We start from the raw sequence: 19,919 nt of genomic DNA, 5'->3' as shown, positions 1-19,919 counted from the left end.
TCAGGCTCTTCCAGCAAACGAGCACTAAACTATGTAGTTACTGCTTTTCCAGGGAATAAAAAGCCTACACCCATTACATATATTCAGACCCTTGCAGGTTTAAAAAAACATTTTAGAGGGTGAAAACTAACCCAGATCCCCAAATAACGGGCAGAGACTTTGTCCCTGTTGTTTTATAAAGTGTGAGCCAGTGGTGTGCAGTTGTAAAAACAAGACTCGAGCATTCACATCCTGATTTAGTCAATGAGGTTGTGGCCTTGGTGTGTTTACATGCCCTATAAACTTAATGCCCTTTCAAACTATTTCTCATGGCCAACAGGTTGGATGTTGATATAATTTGATGTACTTGGGTATAAATACTATCTGTAGTTAATATTTTACTGGCCTTCACTTAACTCATTTTGTGTTTGCCTTGGTTTGATTAGCTGGTGGAAAATCATTTTAAAGCCTGGCACACAGGCCAGCAATTAAGGACTAGGTTAAAATACATCTAGTAATAAAATTAGATTAGATAGATAATACAATTGGATCAAATCAACAATCAGTAAATCACCAACCACACAAAAGTTCTACAGAACCTTTTAAACCATGTCCTTTCCTCTTCAGGAGACCATGGAGAAAATGAAGTCCAGCACAAAAGAGGTTTAAAGAGGAAGAAGGAGAGAGATGAGGAAGAGATTCCTCTCCTACTGAACACAATCAGGACTCCTGAGATTATGTACTGTTGCTGGGAGAATCACATCATTTTATTGTTTTTATCGCTATGAATATAGTATGTTTATCTATTATTACCTTTCAGTGTAACATCATTATAATCTGTCTTTCAGTTTATGTTTGTTAGGCCGCAGTTGTAGCCGAGTATTACCTTTAGCCTGATGTCTGTTTTTTGTATGTTTTGCGTATCACCAAGTGCTGTACTTTGTTTTATTGTATCACTCTAAGCCTTGCCGAAGAGGCCCCAGCACTTTATGCGGGGGCTATTTTGTATGCTGTTATTTTCTATGTATTATTTTTTTTTTCTTAACATGTATTTGTTTGTCTTTTAGATTTAGATTTTGTATACATGTTGCTTTTGATTCAGACAATGGCAGTAGATGGAAGAGAAGAGTGATGGAGGGAGAAAAAGTTAGTAGGAAATCAGCTGAGATGGTAGGCCCTGTGTTTTTCTGGGTATTAAACCACGAGATGTCTGAAGCATGAAGGTCAGCAAGAATATCAATGTCAGCTGAGTCTCCCTCATACTCTTTCTCTCCATGTAGACAAGGCAGTCATAGTCTTGAGACCTTTCGAAAAGGTGCTAATATGTATTCTTCTGTTTGCAGCATTGCCCACTTGCATCAGTTCTTCTAGGTTGCAAAGTAGAATTAGTTAGTTTATAGTGCTAAAACAGAGAGCCAGAAGTTACAAAGTGCTGACAGAACTGTGTTTTGGTCAGGGTTAGTGATACTCTTGGATGATACGCTGCATTCCTAAAATTATCCAGTCGCCTCTTCTAATTAGCAGATTCAGCTAGTTTACGGTGTCTCCATTGCTGAATCAGGGCTTGAAATGTGCACACAGTGATGTTATCTCCTTAGATAGGCTTTAGAAGTGGAACAGAATGCTTTGGAGCATGACACAAGCCTAAGGTCAACATGCACAATGCGAAGTGTTGGTTAGAGGGCCTTCAGACATCTGGACTGTGGAGAAGTGAAAAGAGTTAGAGTGGTGGAACTCTGCTTGGACACCTTTTGAGATGAGTTGGAGTGATGAAGTGCTGTTGAACACATTTAGGAAGAGGCTGGAGCAATGAAGCTTGAACATCTTTAGGGTGAGCTAAAGTGATGAAGCTTCACCAAACACTTTTTGGGATGAAGAAGAATACTCTAGAGTCCTATAAAGGCTTTTACTGCAGCAAAGGAGGACCAACTCCTAATTAATGCTCTTGAATTTGGAAATAAAGATTAAAAGAGGTGTCTGGATATTTTGGATATTCTTCCATAAGCTTGATTTCTTCAGATCTTTTGATAAAGGCCTGTGGTTTGAGCTAAACAGGGCATCCTGATCCTTTTATCTCCATACAGACAGGGACACTGGCCGCACAGACGCTTCTGCTTTCTTCTACTTACTCTGCTTATAGTTTAGTCTGATTGCTTTATGTAGACGTAGTAATTGTTGAAGCTCTATTGCTGTGCTCATTTCTGTTTGAAGGAGCTCATTTGAACAAGGAGGGGAAAAGCTACACGAACCAACCAGGTGAAAGAGAAATGCGAGCACTGCTAAATTACGACTAGCGTTATTGTGCCATAATAGAACTGTGTTTTCGTCATTCCCTGAGCATTTGATGGCACTGAATGGGATGAGCTTAGGCAGGGTCGCTCAGAACCAAAGCGTGATGTTTAAATGTTGTACAAATCCTCCAGGTAAACCACTACTCTGGACCCAGCAACAAGACTATACCTTTTATTTCAAAGAGCGGTCAGGATAAGGATTAGAATCGCTGTCACCTCTTTAGCTTCGATGCATTCTTGCTTAGTGTGTATGCGCCTGCTACATATATATGTGTGTGTGTGTGTGTGTGTGTGTGTGTGTGTGTGTGTGTGTGTGTGAGAGAACAGTAGAGAGAAAAAGAGAATGTGTGCTGATTTTCTTTTTCACTAAATTCCACTAATATTAAGGATTTTTTGTGGTAATGAGTGCCTTAAATATACGTCCTTTGTGCCACAGGTAGAACGGCCTTCTCTCACGCAAGTCTAACCGTCTGTTGTAGGAATCCATGAAGAACTTTGCAGTATTATGGTAGTTAACCAGAAGATGTCCTGTAGAGTGACTGACTGAGTGCAACAGGTCATTTCACACGAGTTAGGACACTTTCATTCATTTCAATGTAAAGAATATCTTGTTAACTTCTGTTTGAATTTACTTGTATTAAGACTTTTGGCTCTGTACTGTACATCAATAAAATAATTGTTCCACAGTTATTGATTTATTATTATCATTATTATTATTATTATTAAAGGGTGGCTTTTTAAAGTGAACATTTCTGGATTTTGCAGCAGGACCCATATGGTTCATGGTCAACACTGAATCACGTGTGAAACCACCACAGATATTTAACATATATATAACTACAAATGCATTTAATTTGTGTGCATTCATACACATTTGCAATGTGTCAGCAAATTATTTGTGTGACTTCAGAGTGAAAAAAGTGTTGCTTTGCAAAAACTGAGCATTGATTCCACATGAATAAAATAAACCAGCACAGTTCTTACCAAAAATGAATGACAGTAATTGTGCTGTTGTGATGTGTGTCACTCATGTGGGATCATGTAAACATTTGAATGAAGTAAATTCAAAGCAACACTTTTTTCAGTGCAGAAATATGGGGCCATTTGTGTCCTGCTGTTGTTACTTTTACAAATATGTATGTTCAGTGAAGGGACAAGGCATTTTAAACAAAGGTAAATTGCGCAACCCATGCGCATGTTTTGGGTAAATAACTTGGCATTTATTCGAAAAATCTACAGTACTGTTTTTTTTGTGTGTCCCAGTTCACCTCAACTACTCTCCCTTATAATATGATTTAAATGCTCTCAAAATCCATATAACATGTCATGCTTAAGAAAGTAAGAAAACCGTTTAACTTGACATTTTGAGTTCCTTGAACTCAATTTAACCGAAGAATAATTTGTTTTGCCCTTGTTGACTTAAAGCTACAAGTTCAGTGAACCAGTTTCAAGTTAACCCAGTTACTTACTCTTTTTAAGCTTAAAAGCTACACGGCATTTTACGGTGAATCCTGTTACCTGAGCACAGATGCTGTGAAATATCTCATGTTCCATGAGTCACATATTCAACAGGATTGTGCATCATAAAGATCACAGGAGGCAGGAAAGTGACTTTCCTTTTTTCCTGTGTTCAGTGCTTTTCTGATGTTTACTAACATTGCCCCTTTGAAAACAACCGTGTTACCACCGTGTAAAAATAATGTTTTACGCCTGTGTGTCGTTGACATTGATGCAAGCAAACCACGTTTTGTCTTTTGCTAATTCAATGCTTAAAAATGTAAAAATAACAAAAATTGATCATAACAAATATTTAAAAGCTTTTTAAAAGAGTTACAAGGACTAAATGGCACTTCGGTGGTGTGATTTGGCTATAATCCTACATGAAAAGGTGCATGAGGCAAGCTTCTTGCCCTCTTGCATAAGGAAATCTCAGCAGCAGGTGCAGTTGTGTAACCAGTGAGGGGCCAGGGGGCTGCAGAAACACTGGATTTTAAACTCTTGCATAAGACCCCGGCTTGTAGAGCACAGCTTTACTGGCTGATATCTGGCCCTACAACGCTCATTTATACCAAAGCATGATTATGAATGTGACCTATTGCCGTATAGGAATACCACACGTGTCTCCATGTGGCTGGCAGTAAAGGGTTAATACGGTAGGGGCGGGGCCAGGGAGGCCAGCCCCGGAACATGGACTGCAGATATTTTATGCAGGCCTGGCTACGGGACTGTGGGGTTTAGGCAGGTTTGGGGTTTCCAAACATCAGCGTTTACTCTGAGGATCCTCCAAGATGACCTACATTACAGAGTGGGGGTGTAAGTTCAGGAGGAGCTGAGATTTAACTTGGACGGATGAGCCTGGACCGCAGCTGGTATTGACTGCGAGAGTCAGCTGAGCTGGACTGGTCAACCTCGCTAGCTATCTGGACAAAGACTCCTTTATTGCTGAGCACTACAGAGAAGGAAAGCATGGAGGGCTTCGAGGGAGCCAGCAGCGGCGAGACCGTGCTGGATTTGTCTCATCTGAACTTCAACAGCGTGAGTTTCGAAGCCCTGAGCGACAAGAGGAGAGAAGTGACCAGGCAGCTCCATCTGTGCTACAACAGGCTGTCGGAGCTTCCAGCCTCCATCCAGCGCTTCAGCAACCTCGAGTTCCTGGACCTGAGCAACAACGGACTCTCGGTGCTGAACGAGGGCATCACCCGCCTGACCAAGCTCAGGACCCTCATAGCCAAGAACAACCGCCTGGACGAGTTCTCCCTGCCCAAAGAGTTCGGCTCCCTGCAGCTGGAGGTGCTGAACTTCAGCGGGAACCGCTTCGAGGAGATCCCGGCGCAGGTCCTCCAGCTCCGCCGCATGCAGTCGCTGTCGCTCGGGGGGAACAGGCTGAAGAGCATTCCGGCCGAGATCGAGAGTCTCACCAGGTGAGGAGATCGCGATTCCTGTTCGCCACCTTTTTGTTCGAATTATCCCGTTCCACCTTAAATCGTGCAGCAGTTACATTGTCACATTTTTCTGCAATTTATTCCCGGTCTACCTTAAATCGTACCGCAGTTACATTCTTTCAGCTCATGCTTCTTGTTCGAATTTTCCCGTTCCACCTTAAGTCATAACATAAAAATCTAACGTAGACTATAAAATGGGCCGTATCCTTTGCACAGTTCAGGTTTAAGTTAGAGTTTTAAATTCAACAGTAACTGCGCTAAAATGAGTAGAAGTGTGTTCTCTTTAGAAAATAGTGAACTTTAGAAAAGTGCTCCCAAACTTTTACACATGGCATAACAAGCATGTGACTGTATGTAAATGTGATTAATCACACCCTTGGGCTCATAAAGAGCATTTCATTATCAACTCCCACACTTCTAAGCTGTGCATAGGCGTTTACATTGTGAGAACGCTGGGCCTATATATTCTCTCTAATGTCCATTTATTTATGGCATTATTGGCATTAAAGGCATCCATTTCTGCAGTGCGGTGAAATTAATTACACCCTTGGGGATACATAAAATATAATGAACTTATTCCTGAATTTCAAACCCATACACTGTGAGTTACACTGCAATGGCCTGTGTATTGTTTATCTGTAATTTCGGCATTTATTTCAGGCACTAATTGGTATTAATGGCATTAGTTCCTATCACCGAATGTAGATAGTAACGCATTGCCAAGGCGAATGTTTTCACTGTGATGTTAGAACTCTTTGATCTTACATATTTTGTTTCTAAAACAACAAACACTAGCTAGGTCAAGAAGTTGTTACTTTGAAATACAAAAGTACTTTGGGAATAACCAGAACTGTGTACAGCCATGTCTTGTCTGCGTTTGGTTCTTTTAAAGCAGGTATTTGGGGCCCTTGGACTGCTTTTGAGGCCTAAGACTTTGACTGAACGCAATAATAACAAGGATTCTCCACGGCTGTTACTTTATATAATGATTTAAGCTTAGTTCTGTCTGCAAAACAGGCCTTTAAAGTTGATACGTTATGCCATATAAAGGAAAGGGTCACATTTAGGTTCTTTATAGCCTTCTAAAGAAAAAATATCTGATGTGTTATAAGATCTAATGGGTTATAAGATCTAAGGTGTGGGCCATTAAACTGTGAAGAATGACCCCCCTGCCAGATTGGTCATACTGATTGGGGTCCTCAGACATGGAATGCCCTCTTGCAGATGAATAAGGTTGCGAATCCATGAGGACTGATGGATCATAAGCACTCTCTGAACATCTGAACGTCACTCCCCTCTACACGATTCTGCCTTCGGTAGAGCTTATCTTAACGTCTGTGTGTCTGTCCCACTGAAGCATGCTGACCATGTTGGCGGAGCTCAGTTGTCAGATCCACAGACACGGTGGTGATTTAACAAACTGATTCGAAAGGCGTCCTGTGGGTTGTGATAACATTACCCTGCATATCAGGATATTTGCTTTGCTGTAAGAACCTCAGCATGTAGATCTTTTGAGAATTCAGGCAGAGCAGTTTTCCTGCCCAGTGGCCAGTGTAGGAGTTGGAGATAGCACTGATCCAATCATGGTATCAGGTATCAGTATCAGGAAAAAGAATCGGTGCAAAAAATGGTTCAGGAAAAAAATAAGAAATGTGATCTGTAACAAATATAGCCTGAAAAATCAGTTTTAAGGGCAACATTGTCTAAAACGACAAAAGTAGGTCAGCAGATAACGGTGGCCACGTATAGTCTAATGTTCAGTATACGCATCGGTGTGTCTGGGTGAATATTATACTTGGTTGACCAGTCCTTCAATTTAAATATGGAAGCTACACAAACTGAATATAAAATAACTACAACACTTTAAAAGCTGCTACTGACTGTGTATTTGGACACATGGTATTTAACAATTTAAAGAAAATGGTTCTATGTACATTATGACCACTCCGAGAACCCTTTGCGTGATTTAAAGGGTTCTATGCCTCATTGAAGGGTTCTTCAAGATTAATGGAGAATGTGTTTTATATGGTTCTACATATAACCTTTTACAAAAGGTTTATACATAACACCAAAGTGGTTCTCCTATTGTCACAGGCTTGCCATCATAATAATAGAAGAACCCCTTTTGGTTCTATATAGAACCATCTACAGCATCCATCAATCCAAAGAACCCTTTAACAATGTAAAGAACACTTTAATCTTGCAGAGGGTTCTTTGAGTGTTCATGGTTCTATATAGAACCATTTTATTTGCTAAAGAGCCCTGGAAGAACCATCGCCTTTATGTGTAAAGTTTTATTTGTTTCAGCGTTGAAATGATGGTGGACTCTTAGCCTGGAGAAGAACTCCAGCCAGACTGTTCTAAGGGTGCTGTGAAGCACAGAGATGGAAACAAAGTCTGGGGCTGTTGGGGTGGTGTGAGCTGGAGGTCTTTGATTGGATCATGCAAAAGGCTGCAGAGAAACCGCTCAGAGGATAACAATCTGAAACACACCAGCCACCCATTGAAAGAGTAGACAGACAAAAAGACAAGGCCTGGAACAGCCTGCTTAAAGCAAATTCCACCTGCTTTGGTATTTTGTTTCCTAACATGTAGAGGTGGGCAATATGACGATATTTTATCAATATTGTGATAAATTCTATTATTGTGATGCAGTATGCTTTCCCGAGCACCTTATGGATGTCATCAGTGCTTAAAGAGCACTGACCAACTGCGCATTTCATTAAAAGGAGAGCGTATTAGGTCCTGTTTGTTTGGTTTTAGTACAGTACGGTATGTATGGTTATTAAATAGATATTACTGTGCCTATAGAGTTGTTAAGGATGGCACTGCTGGTGTTTTGTGTCTGTGAGTCAAAGTATTGTGATGCACGTCGTGTCATGAAAAAGCCTTTACGTGTTAGTACAGTACTTGTAGTTTCAGGATGGTCACCTAGTTTAGATGCCGAGATTAAATATAAAAGAATAGCTTATTTTACAGGCTAATTATTTTAAAAGATAAAATATCATAGGCATCATACAATCTCTAGTACTTGACCCGTGTGCAGGAGACACACACGTGGCTTCAGAGAGAGATGTATCCTCTGAGCACACAGTTTGCAGCTGAAACTCTGCAGACTCCTCCATATTCACACCCTCCTTTTTTCTGCAGAGGTTGTTGTTTATTCTGTTTCTTGGATTCCCTGTGCCCCTTTTCCACTCAGCAGGGTGGGGAATGTTAATAGCCAGACGTATTTGATTTATATTGGCAGTTTCCTTGGGGTCTCTCTCTCTCTCTCTCTCTCTCTCTCGCTCTCGCTCTCGCTCTCGCTCTCTCTCGCTCTCTCTCGCTCTCTCTCTCTCGCTCTCTCTCTCTCGCTCTCTCTCTCTCTCTCTCTCTCGCTCTCTCTCGCTCTCTCTCTCTCGCTCTCTCTCTCGCTCTCTCTCTCGCTCTCTCTTTCGCGCTCTCTCTCGCTCTCTCTTTCGCGCTCTCTTTCCCTTTCTCTCTCTCTCGCTCTCTCTCTCTCGCTCTGTTTTTTTTTCTCTCTCTGTTTCTCTCCTAGATAAACGATCAGTTTTACTTGTTTATTGGTGCTGTTTGTCTTTTTTTTCAATGTGAAATGGATGCATTGAACTAAATGGCTAGATTCACTGTCTTGTAACTAAAGCTAACTCGGTTAAGTAATGCAACAAGTTACCCTGAGCCAGTGGGGCTGGTTTCTAGCCAGAGCATTTGTGTGAGCTTTCACAGTAACAGTCCATATCTGTGATTGAATGCCTCCATAAGCCTTAGTCCTTCTTCATCTGCCGTTAATGCAGATGCTTCAGTTAGAGATAAAGTTGTCTTAAGTTTCTGTTCCTGATTCGAATCCTTTATTATTAAATTTAGGCAAAAAATTCTAAGTTAGCAGTCACTTAATTTGTAGTATATGCATAGTGTGGCCCTTATGATGTTTAAATACGTTCATGTACACAGTGGTGAATGCAGTACTTTCAGGTAGAAATTAGGTGCAAAGCATCCTACTTCTTGTCTTTGGCTTTAAAAGTAAGCTAAGGGTGCATTAATTACGCATTTTTACATTTGACTAGTTCACCCACATTCGAGTGAAGCCTGGTTTCGCAGTCATAACTGTTCATAACTGTTGCAGACTTTACAAGTAAAATACTGTGCAAAAGTTATTTAATTTCCAGGTAAAACAGCTATTCAGTACAAGATACTCATTTTTTGACATCAGGAAGAAAGTAGGAAATGTATATTTAGTGGAAACATGCAGGCATATTTTTCCACATTTCCACCGTTCAGTCTTAGAAGGTGGTTGTATTTTCTGCTTGATACAACCCAAATAATCCCAAACACCTTCAGTGATGTCGGGCTTTGGACTCTGGGGTGGCCAGTCCATTGTTCTGAGAACAAAGCAGATTCTTTGTTTGATTTGAAGGATTGGAAGGATGAACAGAAACACCTGGGAATGTTTTCAGATCCGAGGCAAGAGTAGAGCTTGATTTTCTCTTCTCTCTCAAAGATGGAAGATTTAAGTGCTGTTTATCTGATGGGGACACTTTGGGGGGTCTACCTGAACTTGCGCAGTTGTAGAAACAAATGGGACTCCTAACATCTTTTAATCACTTTTTGAACTGTTTTTTTCCCCCATATTTTCCTTTGACTTTTCCATTCCATATACATACAGACAATGGATATATAAACTGCTTGTTAACCTCTGAAAGTTTGACTGAAAGCCTCACTGCTGCATATTTTATAGTTTGATTACATGACCTCTATGACAGTGGCATAAATAGAGCACAACTGGGATAAAATAGCCGTAACCAAGAATTAGATATGGAGTAAACATAATGTAGCTGATAGCAGTCCAGGATATGTCCTGATTGGCTGTGATGATGGTGGTCTTTCAGACTGGGATGTCCCATCCCTCGCTTGAGCAGCAGTAGAGTTTCGATAGTGCTGCAGTGGGAGTTTTGCTGGAACATCGGGTCAACAGGGTCCAAGTGGGCCGACAGCCAGCCACTCACACATACCCATGGCTGCCCTTTTGGCCCACATTACACTCCAGGTCGGTCCGTTAGAGGAGCCGGGCCTTTCTTCCTCGCTCACTCTCTCGCTCACTATCCCTCTCACTGGAGCAGTAATTGTGGAGGCTCGGTCATGCCGGCTCGGCAGTAGAATGAGGTATTGAGGCAGAAATGAATGGCTCTTTTGGGCAGCGCAGAGTGAAAAAAAAACAGCGGCTCAGTGGAGTAGAAAAGGCAGCACCGCTCTCACTGCCTTCCCAAATACCTCGCTCTCTCGCTCTCTCTCCCTGCTCACTCCCTCTTTCAGTCTCTCTCTTTCCCTCAAAGTTTCTCTCCCTCATTTTTCTCTTTTGCTGATGCTTCTCTTTTTTTTTTGACAGGGCAGACTAAACAGAGGGAGATGAGCAGTGATATGATGCTGCTTTAAAGCTCTCTGATGTCTGTCTGCTCTGTGGATGTCTGATCTCTCACAGATGCAGCAAACATGGACTTTCAGAGCTCTCTGAGAAAAGTTGCCACACACTCTCTCTCTTTCATAAACACCCACCCATACACAAGCTAAAAACGGAGGAATCTCCTCACATCTCTGAGATATACTACCTCCCAGCCTCTCCACGTTCCTTCTATAGCCCTGTGTCTATAGATATCAGAGCAGCTCTGTCTTTGTGTGTCATTTTGAACCGTGCATTAATAATGGCACTCGCTGGATGTTTAACACTGTCATTCTAATAATAAGAATATATTGGGGAATGTTATTATAAATGTGATTTGTAAATATTTTAACATGTATTAACCTTATTGTCACTATGCTTTTTTAGGGGATATCATGGTTATCATCAGTGCTTAAAGAACACTGAAGAACTGCATGTTTCATTAGAGAGATTCCTGTTTAATTGGATTTAGTGCACCACAAAAATTAAATTTGTAGTTTTTGACGTTGTGTAAATAAATATGTGTAACTTTGGAGAGCGATAAGGTGGACGCACATGCTGAGAAAAGCAAGATCAGGGGCGGAGTCACTAAACAAGGGGGCTGGACTAAAAAAACTAAACAATGAAAACATGCAAGCCAAAGCAAAACACAACACGAAGGCATGGACAGGACTGGGAGGGCCAATCGTAACAATATGGTAGTAAACATGACTTGTCTAGGGCTTTTTGTCTGTTTAAACTAATCAATGTTATTTTACGTTGATCAAAAATAGAATATTATGCATTTATTATATTTTTGCCATATTGGCCACCCCTAGATACTTGTGGTCTTAAACCACAAGGTAGCACCCTATATTCCTTGTGAGGCTTCTGTCAGTGCAGGGCTTATAATGAATAGATAGTGAAGTGGATAACGTGCTCGCCTCTCTGAGGAATGGGATACGAGCCCACTGTTGAGACAGGAATCTGCTAAGCTACTAATTAAACTAATGAGGGTAATTTTGTGTGCCTTTACAGTGCTTTCACTTACCTTTTATAAATCACTCTGATTTACACATTTAAATGTGAAATGATGAAGCATTTGCTAAATATGCAAATGTAAATGTTGATTCATTTATTTTACAGCTTTGTTTTGCTTCAATAAAAATGAAATTTTATGGAGGAAATATTTGCAACAAGAAATCCTAACAAATCGGTGTCTCGGGTTACAGTACTTAGCATATCACACAATGGGGTCTGCATCCCTCACTCTTAATAATTATAATTTTACAGATGTAAAAATGTATTGATTGATAACATGACAATGAGTCTACAGGTGAAAAGTCAGCTGCACTGATTTTGGAACATAAGTAGTGATCGTAACTGATTTATGGTATTATTCAGTAACATGTTCACTCATTTCCAGTAAAAGAAGCTTGATGTATTGTCTTCATTGTCTGCCCATTCATGTGGTAATAGCTCTTCTATTTCAGTTTTTAAAAATGATTCAGAACCATACCAAAAGCCTTGAATTAGATGAGGATGCGTTGAATCATTTCCTAAAGAATCAAACTGAAGCATTATGAAGTCAGATTTTTATTGCCCTGTCATTAAGTATAATAATGTTGGTTGGTGATATATAGTATTAATAGAAAGGTGTTTATGTGCCTGCAGTTTGGAGTTGCTGTATCTGGGAGGGAATCTAATCTCTGATATTCCAGCGGAGCTCGCAAACCTGCCTGCCCTCAGTTATCTGGTACTATGTGATAACCGCATCCAGAGCATCCCCCCACAGTTCACCAGGTACGCATCCCACCACTGCACACACTTCATAGTGAGGCACTGAATTAATCCTTTTACAGTTTTTCATATTGTGCATAGTGAAGCACACTAAAATAAGAATCAGAATACTTTATTTCGCCAAGTATGTTACACATACAGGGAACGTGCACAAGTGTATAACATGTATCACACTGATCTGACTAGACAAGCACACAGACTGGTAACAAACAACTTCTCTCAAGGATAAATTAAAGTAAAACACAATAAATAGAATAGTGATAAAGGGCCAAAGTGAAAGAGTTTAAAGTATGAATGTCTGTACATACACTATATGGACAAAAGTATTGGGACACACCTCTTAATCACTGAATTCAGGTGTGTCATTCAGTCCTATAGCCACAGGTGTATGAAATCAAGCACCTAGCCATGTAGCCTGCCTTTATGAACATTTGTAAAAGAATGGGTTGCTCTGACGCGCTCATTGAATTCTAGCGTGGTACTGTAATAAGATGCCACCATTGCAACATGTTGGTTTGCAAAATTACCTCCCTCCTAGATTTTCCATTACCAAATGTAAGTGGTATTATTGAAAATGGGAAGTGTTTAGGAACCACAGGAACTCCGTGATGAAGTATCAGACCACGTAAAGTTACAGAGCTGGCTGCAGAGTGGTTAGGAGCATAGTGCATAAAGTCGCCAACACTCTGCTGATTCAGTAACTGCAGAGCTCCAAACCTCCTCTGGCATTAACATCAGCACAAAAACTATGCCGTGAGCTTCATAGCAGAGTAACTGCATGCAAGCTTTACATCACCAAGCACAATGCCAAGCACTGGATGGAGTAGAGTAAATGACTGGATGGACTGACCCACATAAGAGCCCTGACCTCAACCCCTTCGAAAACTTTTGGGATGAACTAGAATGGAGATTGTGAGCCAGACTCTCTCACACAACATCAGTGTCTGCCTTCACAAATGCTCTTCTGGATGAACGAGAAAAATTCCACAGAAAAACTCCAGAATCTTGTAGGAAGCCTCCCAGAAAAGTGGAAGCTGGTATAGCTGAAAAGAGGGAGCAACGCCCATGGATTTAGAATGGGATGTCATAAAAGCTCCTGTAGGGGTAAAGTGTGTCATTTTGTCCATACAGTGTATGTAGGTCTGAGTAGACATAATAACTACAGAACAATATGAACATTTGTAAAATATTAATATTGTACAGTTGTGTAAATGACGCTATAGAAAGAGTTCTGTAATAAAATAAGGGAGGTTTGCTAGTTTAATTTAAAGCTCTGGGGAAAAGCTGTTTGCTTGTCTGGCTGTGCTGCTTTTGATAGCCATGAATTTTCTATCAGAGAGGGAAGTGGCAAGAAGTTATAATGTCCAGGATGAGACACGTCAGCTATAGTTTTGCCAGTGCGCTTCATCACCCTGCTGTTGTAGATGTCCTGAAGTGTTGGCAGGCTCTCCACTGTCCTGATTATGTGGCGTGCAATATTCCTTGACTTGTCGAGCCATCCATAGTAAGCCCAGATTGAAGCCCAGCTGCTTGCATCCGTGTTTACATACAGCTTTGTCTTTAAAAGCAGTACCTTCAGCACACTACACTGGTACATGGTGCTTGTAGGAGATCTGTGGATAAATCAACAAGCAGCAATCTAACAAAAGTAACAGCAAAGTGGAACACTTTAGTATACCTCAGAGCCTCCACTGTAACAGGAGTCTATGAGCTTTATGAATGAGAGGTAGAGGCTACAATCCCAGGTGAGTTCACTATATACACTGACTGTATATATGGTATTTGCCACTGTTGTTCCGTTTGCAAGCCTTGGCTGCAAATATCAGAGAGATGAACAGAACAGGGTAGTTGTTTATTGAAAAAGCCTCAAATGTACAATAGAAATATTGATAAAATGTTTTGAGTTATTGTTCTTTCTTTCTCTCTCGCTCTATTCATTTCTCTTTTTCTCCCTTTTGTTTTCTTTCCTCATTTTACTCCACTCTCTCTTTCTCTGCCTCTCATTTTGTCATCCCTTTTTTCTTCTCTGTCTAAATCTCTCTGTCTCCTCCAGGCTTTATTCCCTGCGTTCCCTCAGTCTCCATAACAACCTTCTGACCTATCTGCCCCGCGAGATCCTCAGCCTAGTGCAGCTCCAGGAGCTCAGTCTCCGTGGCAACCCTTTGGTCGTGCGCTTCATCAAGGACATGACATATGACCCCCCTTCGCTGCTGGAGTTGGCGGGTCGTACCGTCAAAACACGCAACCTTCGCTACTCAGAAGAGGACCTACCAGGTCATCTGGTCAATTACCTGGACCTTGCCAGCAAGTGCCCCAACCCCAAGTGTGCGGGTAAGACAAACTAAATATACCCATTACAGCGAAAGCGAGAGAGAGAGAGATTAGGCTTAGAAGAAATCAGGGAAGTAGGAAAAATATCTGGTTGCCAAGTTAGTTTAGGGAAGTAGCCCTAAATGTAGTTGATCAGCCAAGACATGTTTTGTGTTTACTTCTTTAATTTTTCACTGGAGTTACGAGGCTAATGTAGTGGAATGGAAGTTTGTACCCCAATGATGGGTGTTCTAAAAACTGCCTAAATCATCACACGTTTGCCTCAAATAGTCTTATCTGAAATAGACTACAGACCAAATACTCAGAACTGTTGTTTGTTGCAAGCACACACAACAGTCAAGAGTTTTCGTCCCTGCGATTTTCATTCAACCCTCTTGTCCACCTGGACAACCCTCTCCCAAGCAGGGTAGACAATATATTGTTTCCACTGTTCATAGGGGATTTTGGATGGTGTTAGTTTGGGTCTGTTTAGATCCGTTCACCTGGTAGACCTAACCAGGAGCATACTGCACCAGACAACTTGGCTCTGAAGATCCCCAGACCGCACAACCTCTTCTGCCACGACAAGACCCTGATCCAGGAAGGATTGAGGCCTTGAGGTTACTTCTTAAATTCCTAATTAATAAGTTAATGTGTTAGCCTTGTAACTCCAGGGCAAAACTAAAGAAGCAAACTTCAGACACCAAATATGTCACGAACAGACACAAACGTCAGGACAACTGAAAAAGCAAACCTAGGACCCCAAAATCTCGGGAAATGCCATTAAAATTTTCCTTCAAATCCAGACAGTCCAGCTCCAGGCTTTTTAAACTACAACCACTGTACTGTTTATATTATCTCTGCTCTCACATTTGATGATTTGTTGCTGAGTTTTAGTTATTTTTCTATTATTCATTTAAGCAGAGTGTCCTGCTCTTCCTCCTATCACAACGTATCATTTCCTCTCCAGGTGTGTACTTCGACTCGTGCGTGCGCCACATCAAGTTTGTTGATTTCTGTGGGAAGTACCGGCTGCCGCTCATGCAGTACCTGTGTTCCCCAGAATGCACCTCTCCCTGCAGCTCAAACCCACAGAGCGATGCCGACTCGGACGATGACCAGACCGTGCCGGCTGACCGTCTGCAGAGAGTGCTGTTGGGATAGCGCTGTTTATTCACTCCTATGCTCCTTTTCTTTCACTCTCACTCACTCTGGTGCTACTTCACCAAACACTGAACTATGTGACATGTTTCAGGTCTGCTAACTGAGGCCAAAAATACTTTTTCTATGTTCATTTTGAAGCATGTTGAGAATGAAGTGCTCCTGAGTGATGGGAGAGCTTTTCTACACACACTCCTAGTAACTCTAATAACTGTCTGTTGAAAAAAGGCACATCTATTCCTTTTGTAACCAAGTAATTCAGAGTCACTTTGTTTCTTTGTTTTGGAGACGGAAGAGAGCATAACGGGCCCGCAGCAGTGTGTCTGTCCCTGCTCATGTGTGTTTACACAATTAAAGACTGTTAAAAAAGACAGTTAAAGCATTAAAGGGAGTTCAGTCATTTAGGGCGGTTTGTTGTGAAATGGTTCATTTTAGAGAAACATCCAAGCTCCGATTTCTTTACGGTGTTGGCGATAGGAACCAGGGTTCTAAAGCATACAACACAAATGTGGGTTGTAGCGTTGGGCAGTGTCTACCTAACTGGCTTAAGGTTGGGAGGGTGGGGGTAGTATTCTTTATTCTTCTCGACACATGTTCATCAGTTTAGATCTCTGGGTAAGTAAACTATAGTTTTCCCTACATTTAAAGCAGACCCTGGATTAAAGCAGGCAAAGCTTGTTAGTGGTGCGAAGGGGCAGCAGAGCACTGTGCTTTTTGCTTGGAGTGAAAAGCGTCAGGTGTTCTGTCTCACTCTGAAATCACTCCAGCCCAGTCCTTTTTTTCCACACCTGACATTAGTGATGCGGCAAGGCTTGGGGCAAAAAGGTGGAGCGTCACTGTGCTGAAATATCCGGCAGCCAGTGACAGTGGACAGTGGCGTGGTCTATCGTAAATATACATGTCCAAAATGACCACACGATTTCTCAGTTTTTATGTGTAATGTTTATAATGGTAAACTGGTGAGAGGAATATGTTTTGTTTGGGGACTATTGTGCCTTGATGATTTAGCTTTTAGAGGCATTAAACTCTTCAGACATCTGGTTCCTATCACTACCACTTTGAATAATTCTTACTGTTTCTCTGAAATAGAGCTTTTTGGCCAAAAGTATAAAAGATTTTTTTTTTTTTCTGCAAAACAAGACTGTACAATAACTTTTTCAAACCATAAAATATCTAAAAACTAAATTTTGTATCGAATCTGTATTTGAACAGAATTACTCTTTTTCAGTTAGCTAGGGGTTAATAAATATCAACTTTTAAGGGTTAAACAGACAGCCTTTACCATGTAGTGCCAAAATCATCTGACCCTGTTAAGTAAAGAACAGTTGTTGTGTTTAGTAGCTTTTTATTTTAACCAGTTTTAATCGAGGTGCCTTAGTGTATGCATGAAAAATGAAATCTTTTGAAGTGCTTAGCTCTTATGGACTTTATAGCGCTCAGTGCAAGACTCTTAAGTCTAGTTGGTGAAACTGCAGAGGTGTGGGGGTCTCTAAATGCTGTCTTATTCTTGATAAATGACGCACAGATCCATAGATTCACTGTGAAGTTAACAAAAAGGATAAAAGGTGGGAGCAACTGAAGGTGATCTTGCTTAAATAGGTTGAGCAAGAGATTTAAAGATGCATGTGAATGTGTGTATGTGTGTGTGTTTTGTGTGGCCTTCAATGGACTTGCCAGTGGCCTCAACTTTTGGCCTTGCAGTTATTTTTTAACTGTCCTACTTCTCTGAGGCTGTTTATCAGCCTCTGGCTGCAAATGCGCACAGCTTTCATTTTTATGTTGCTTTTCATGTTTGTTTGCTTTTTTGTGCATAAAAATGCATTTGCTGTCTTGTAAGATAGCTGTTACATCCTTTTGGAGCTTAAAACTATTGACAAAGGGGAAGAAAAAAAACCAGGAAATCTTGCATTCAGTTCCAAAGGTCACTGTTAGCAGACAATGATAAAAACCATCTGACCTGTTAAAGAATGTCAATCTTTGCTGTTTTAAATGAGATATGGACTTGTGCTTTTGGGCTGGATCAGCAAGGATCAGAAGGCGTCAGCATTTTTTTCATTTATTTATTATTATATTCTCAAATATATGAGAACTAAATGCATTCATTATTGTTAAGGTACATGAAGTTCTATTAAAGTAATTTAATGTGGCTAATTATCCATGCCTTCGCTTTCCTCAACTGGTACTCAATTGGAAACACACCATTCCTGTTGTATTTCAGAATGCTTGCGGTTTTTCATCACATTTCTTTGACTGAAAGTCAGGCTGTTAGGCTACACAGCACACTCTGAAAGTTGTGCCTTGAGCTTAACTTGGTGAATGAAATTTCATTTTACGTTTTACTTCAATGACAATAACTATGCAGGCAAATAATGTTGATCTGTATTTTACATTACATTACATTACATTTACATTTAGCAGACGCTTTTATCTAAAGCGACTTACAAATAATGTGGTACATAGAACAAACATAGTCAGGCCTTAAAGGAGGCCAAGGGGTAATAGCGGGGTAGAGAAGGGAAGGAGGGCAATTTAACTCTGTATGTGTTGCTTTTATACCAAGTAATCTTCTATCAGCTGTTTTAGGTCTCTATGATATGCAATGATAGAATGTATTTCATTAAAAATAATGAAGTCTCTGCTCTCACCTCTAGTGGTTTGTAGAAATGCACTTTTTCCACTAATACAGAAACTCACAATAAAGTTTATTATTAAAGAAAAAAATTAAATGTATCTTTTGTGTTTTTGAAAACTTTTTGTATGGATTTTGTATGTGCTCTGATCATCATTATGGACATTGTGCCCAAAATGTTTTAATAGAAAGGTCGTATATATCCTTGCCATCCCAACCATACGCATGGATACAGGGAGAAGAATTCATGTTCCTCCAGGACCTCAGTGCAACATACATAGCTTAAGTTTACAGCCCCATAAGTCAGAAAGACTGACTACAAATAGAGCAGTTAGAGAAGAGAATTGGTGCAGTACAATACCAGCTGCAGTACGGTCAACACAGAACTATGCACGGTGTGGCAACAAGGGCCATTTACCATGAAATAATCACAGTGTACCGGATTATAAACTTCAGAATGTCGAGTGCGAACTGCTGAGAGCCAGTGTCCAGATCATTAGATTATTAGTCATGTTCTACCCTGATCCTTTTCTGTACAAGTATCCCATTAAGAAACTACAATAGTATATTTGCCATGTTTTGGGAGAACATAATCTAACCGAGTGCAGAGTTACAGCCAAAGGTTTACATGCACCTTGACTGGAGAAATTCAAAGTCAATCAGGGTATCTGTTCACAAAAGGTGTAATTTTAAATTACGTCTAATTGTGAGGCTGTTTGGCTATGATGATCAACACTACATGTGGAGCAAAAGGGTGAGGCTTTGAATCCAAAGAGCACCATCACAAAAGTGAAGCATGATGGTGGCAGCATCATGATTTGTCAGTGTTTTGTTGCAAAATAGAAAAGTGCACCTCAGAAAAAGTATAGTAAAGCTTGTTGAAGTTAAGCAATTAAAAAGCAATGCCACCAAATACTAACACACCCATTTTCTAAGCCATTTATCCTTCTGGGGGCATATGCCAGCTGTCAGTGGGCGGAAGACAGGAAACATCCTGGACAAGTCGTTAGTCCATCACAGGGCAGACTAAATACTAGCAAAGTATGTAAACCCACTGAAATTTTGATAAAGTACATAAAACGACAAATAAATGTCTGTTTGTCTGACTTTTAAACTTTTATTTCAGGCTTTACAGGGAGACTGGCAGCAGCAGCGCACACGCACACACATGCACCATAATTTTGTGTTTTTTCATTTCTTTTCACCTCAGTAATGCTGCAGCTTTCAGATTCAACAAAAAAACAAGCTTTCGCCCTGGTCTGTGTGCAAACATTTGGCCTCAACTGCACATTCATCACATAAACTGTCATTTCAGAGAGAGAATGAGACTGGGTGTTTGTCTCTTTCTTGAGCTCTGATCTTTTTTGAGTTTTTGCTCATTTTGAGGCAAC

The 19,919-nt window shown here is 40.7% G+C and overlaps 2 protein-coding genes across 2 annotated transcripts in view; both read left to right on the top strand.

Annotated features, from left to right (window-relative positions):
- fstl1b (follistatin-like 1b) overlaps nucleotides 1-2,960 on the top strand; it is an 86,767-nt gene extending 83,807 nt beyond the window's left edge. Inside the window, exon 11 of the mRNA XM_037539502.1 lies at nucleotides 607-2,960. Within this exon, the coding sequence (XP_037395399.1) occupies nucleotides 607-648 (42 nt within the window). The 3' untranslated portion in view covers nucleotides 649-2,960. The remainder of the gene's footprint in view (nucleotides 1-606) is intronic.
- Nucleotides 2,961-4,411: 1,451 nt separating this feature from the next.
- Nucleotides 4,412-18,625, top strand: lrrc58b (leucine rich repeat containing 58b). The gene is made up of 4 exons (XM_017687495.2): nucleotides 4,412-5,191; nucleotides 12,303-12,431; nucleotides 14,482-14,759; nucleotides 15,709-18,625. The coding sequence occupies exons 1-4, from the start codon at nucleotides 4,737-4,739 to the stop codon at nucleotides 15,900-15,902; spliced, it is 1,056 nt and encodes a 351-aa protein (XP_017542984.1). The 5' UTR covers nucleotides 4,412-4,736; the 3' UTR covers nucleotides 15,903-18,625.
- Nucleotides 18,626-19,919: the final 1,294 nt, after the last annotated feature.

The sequence above is a fragment of the Pygocentrus nattereri genome, chromosome 6 (assembly GCF_015220715.1).
Source record: "Pygocentrus nattereri isolate fPygNat1 chromosome 6, fPygNat1.pri, whole genome shotgun sequence".
In the NCBI taxonomy this organism is placed as follows: Eukaryota; Metazoa; Chordata; class Actinopteri; order Characiformes; family Serrasalmidae; genus Pygocentrus; species Pygocentrus nattereri.
Note: the sequence above shows the minus strand (reverse complement) of the source record. Positions and strands in the feature narration are given on the sequence as shown.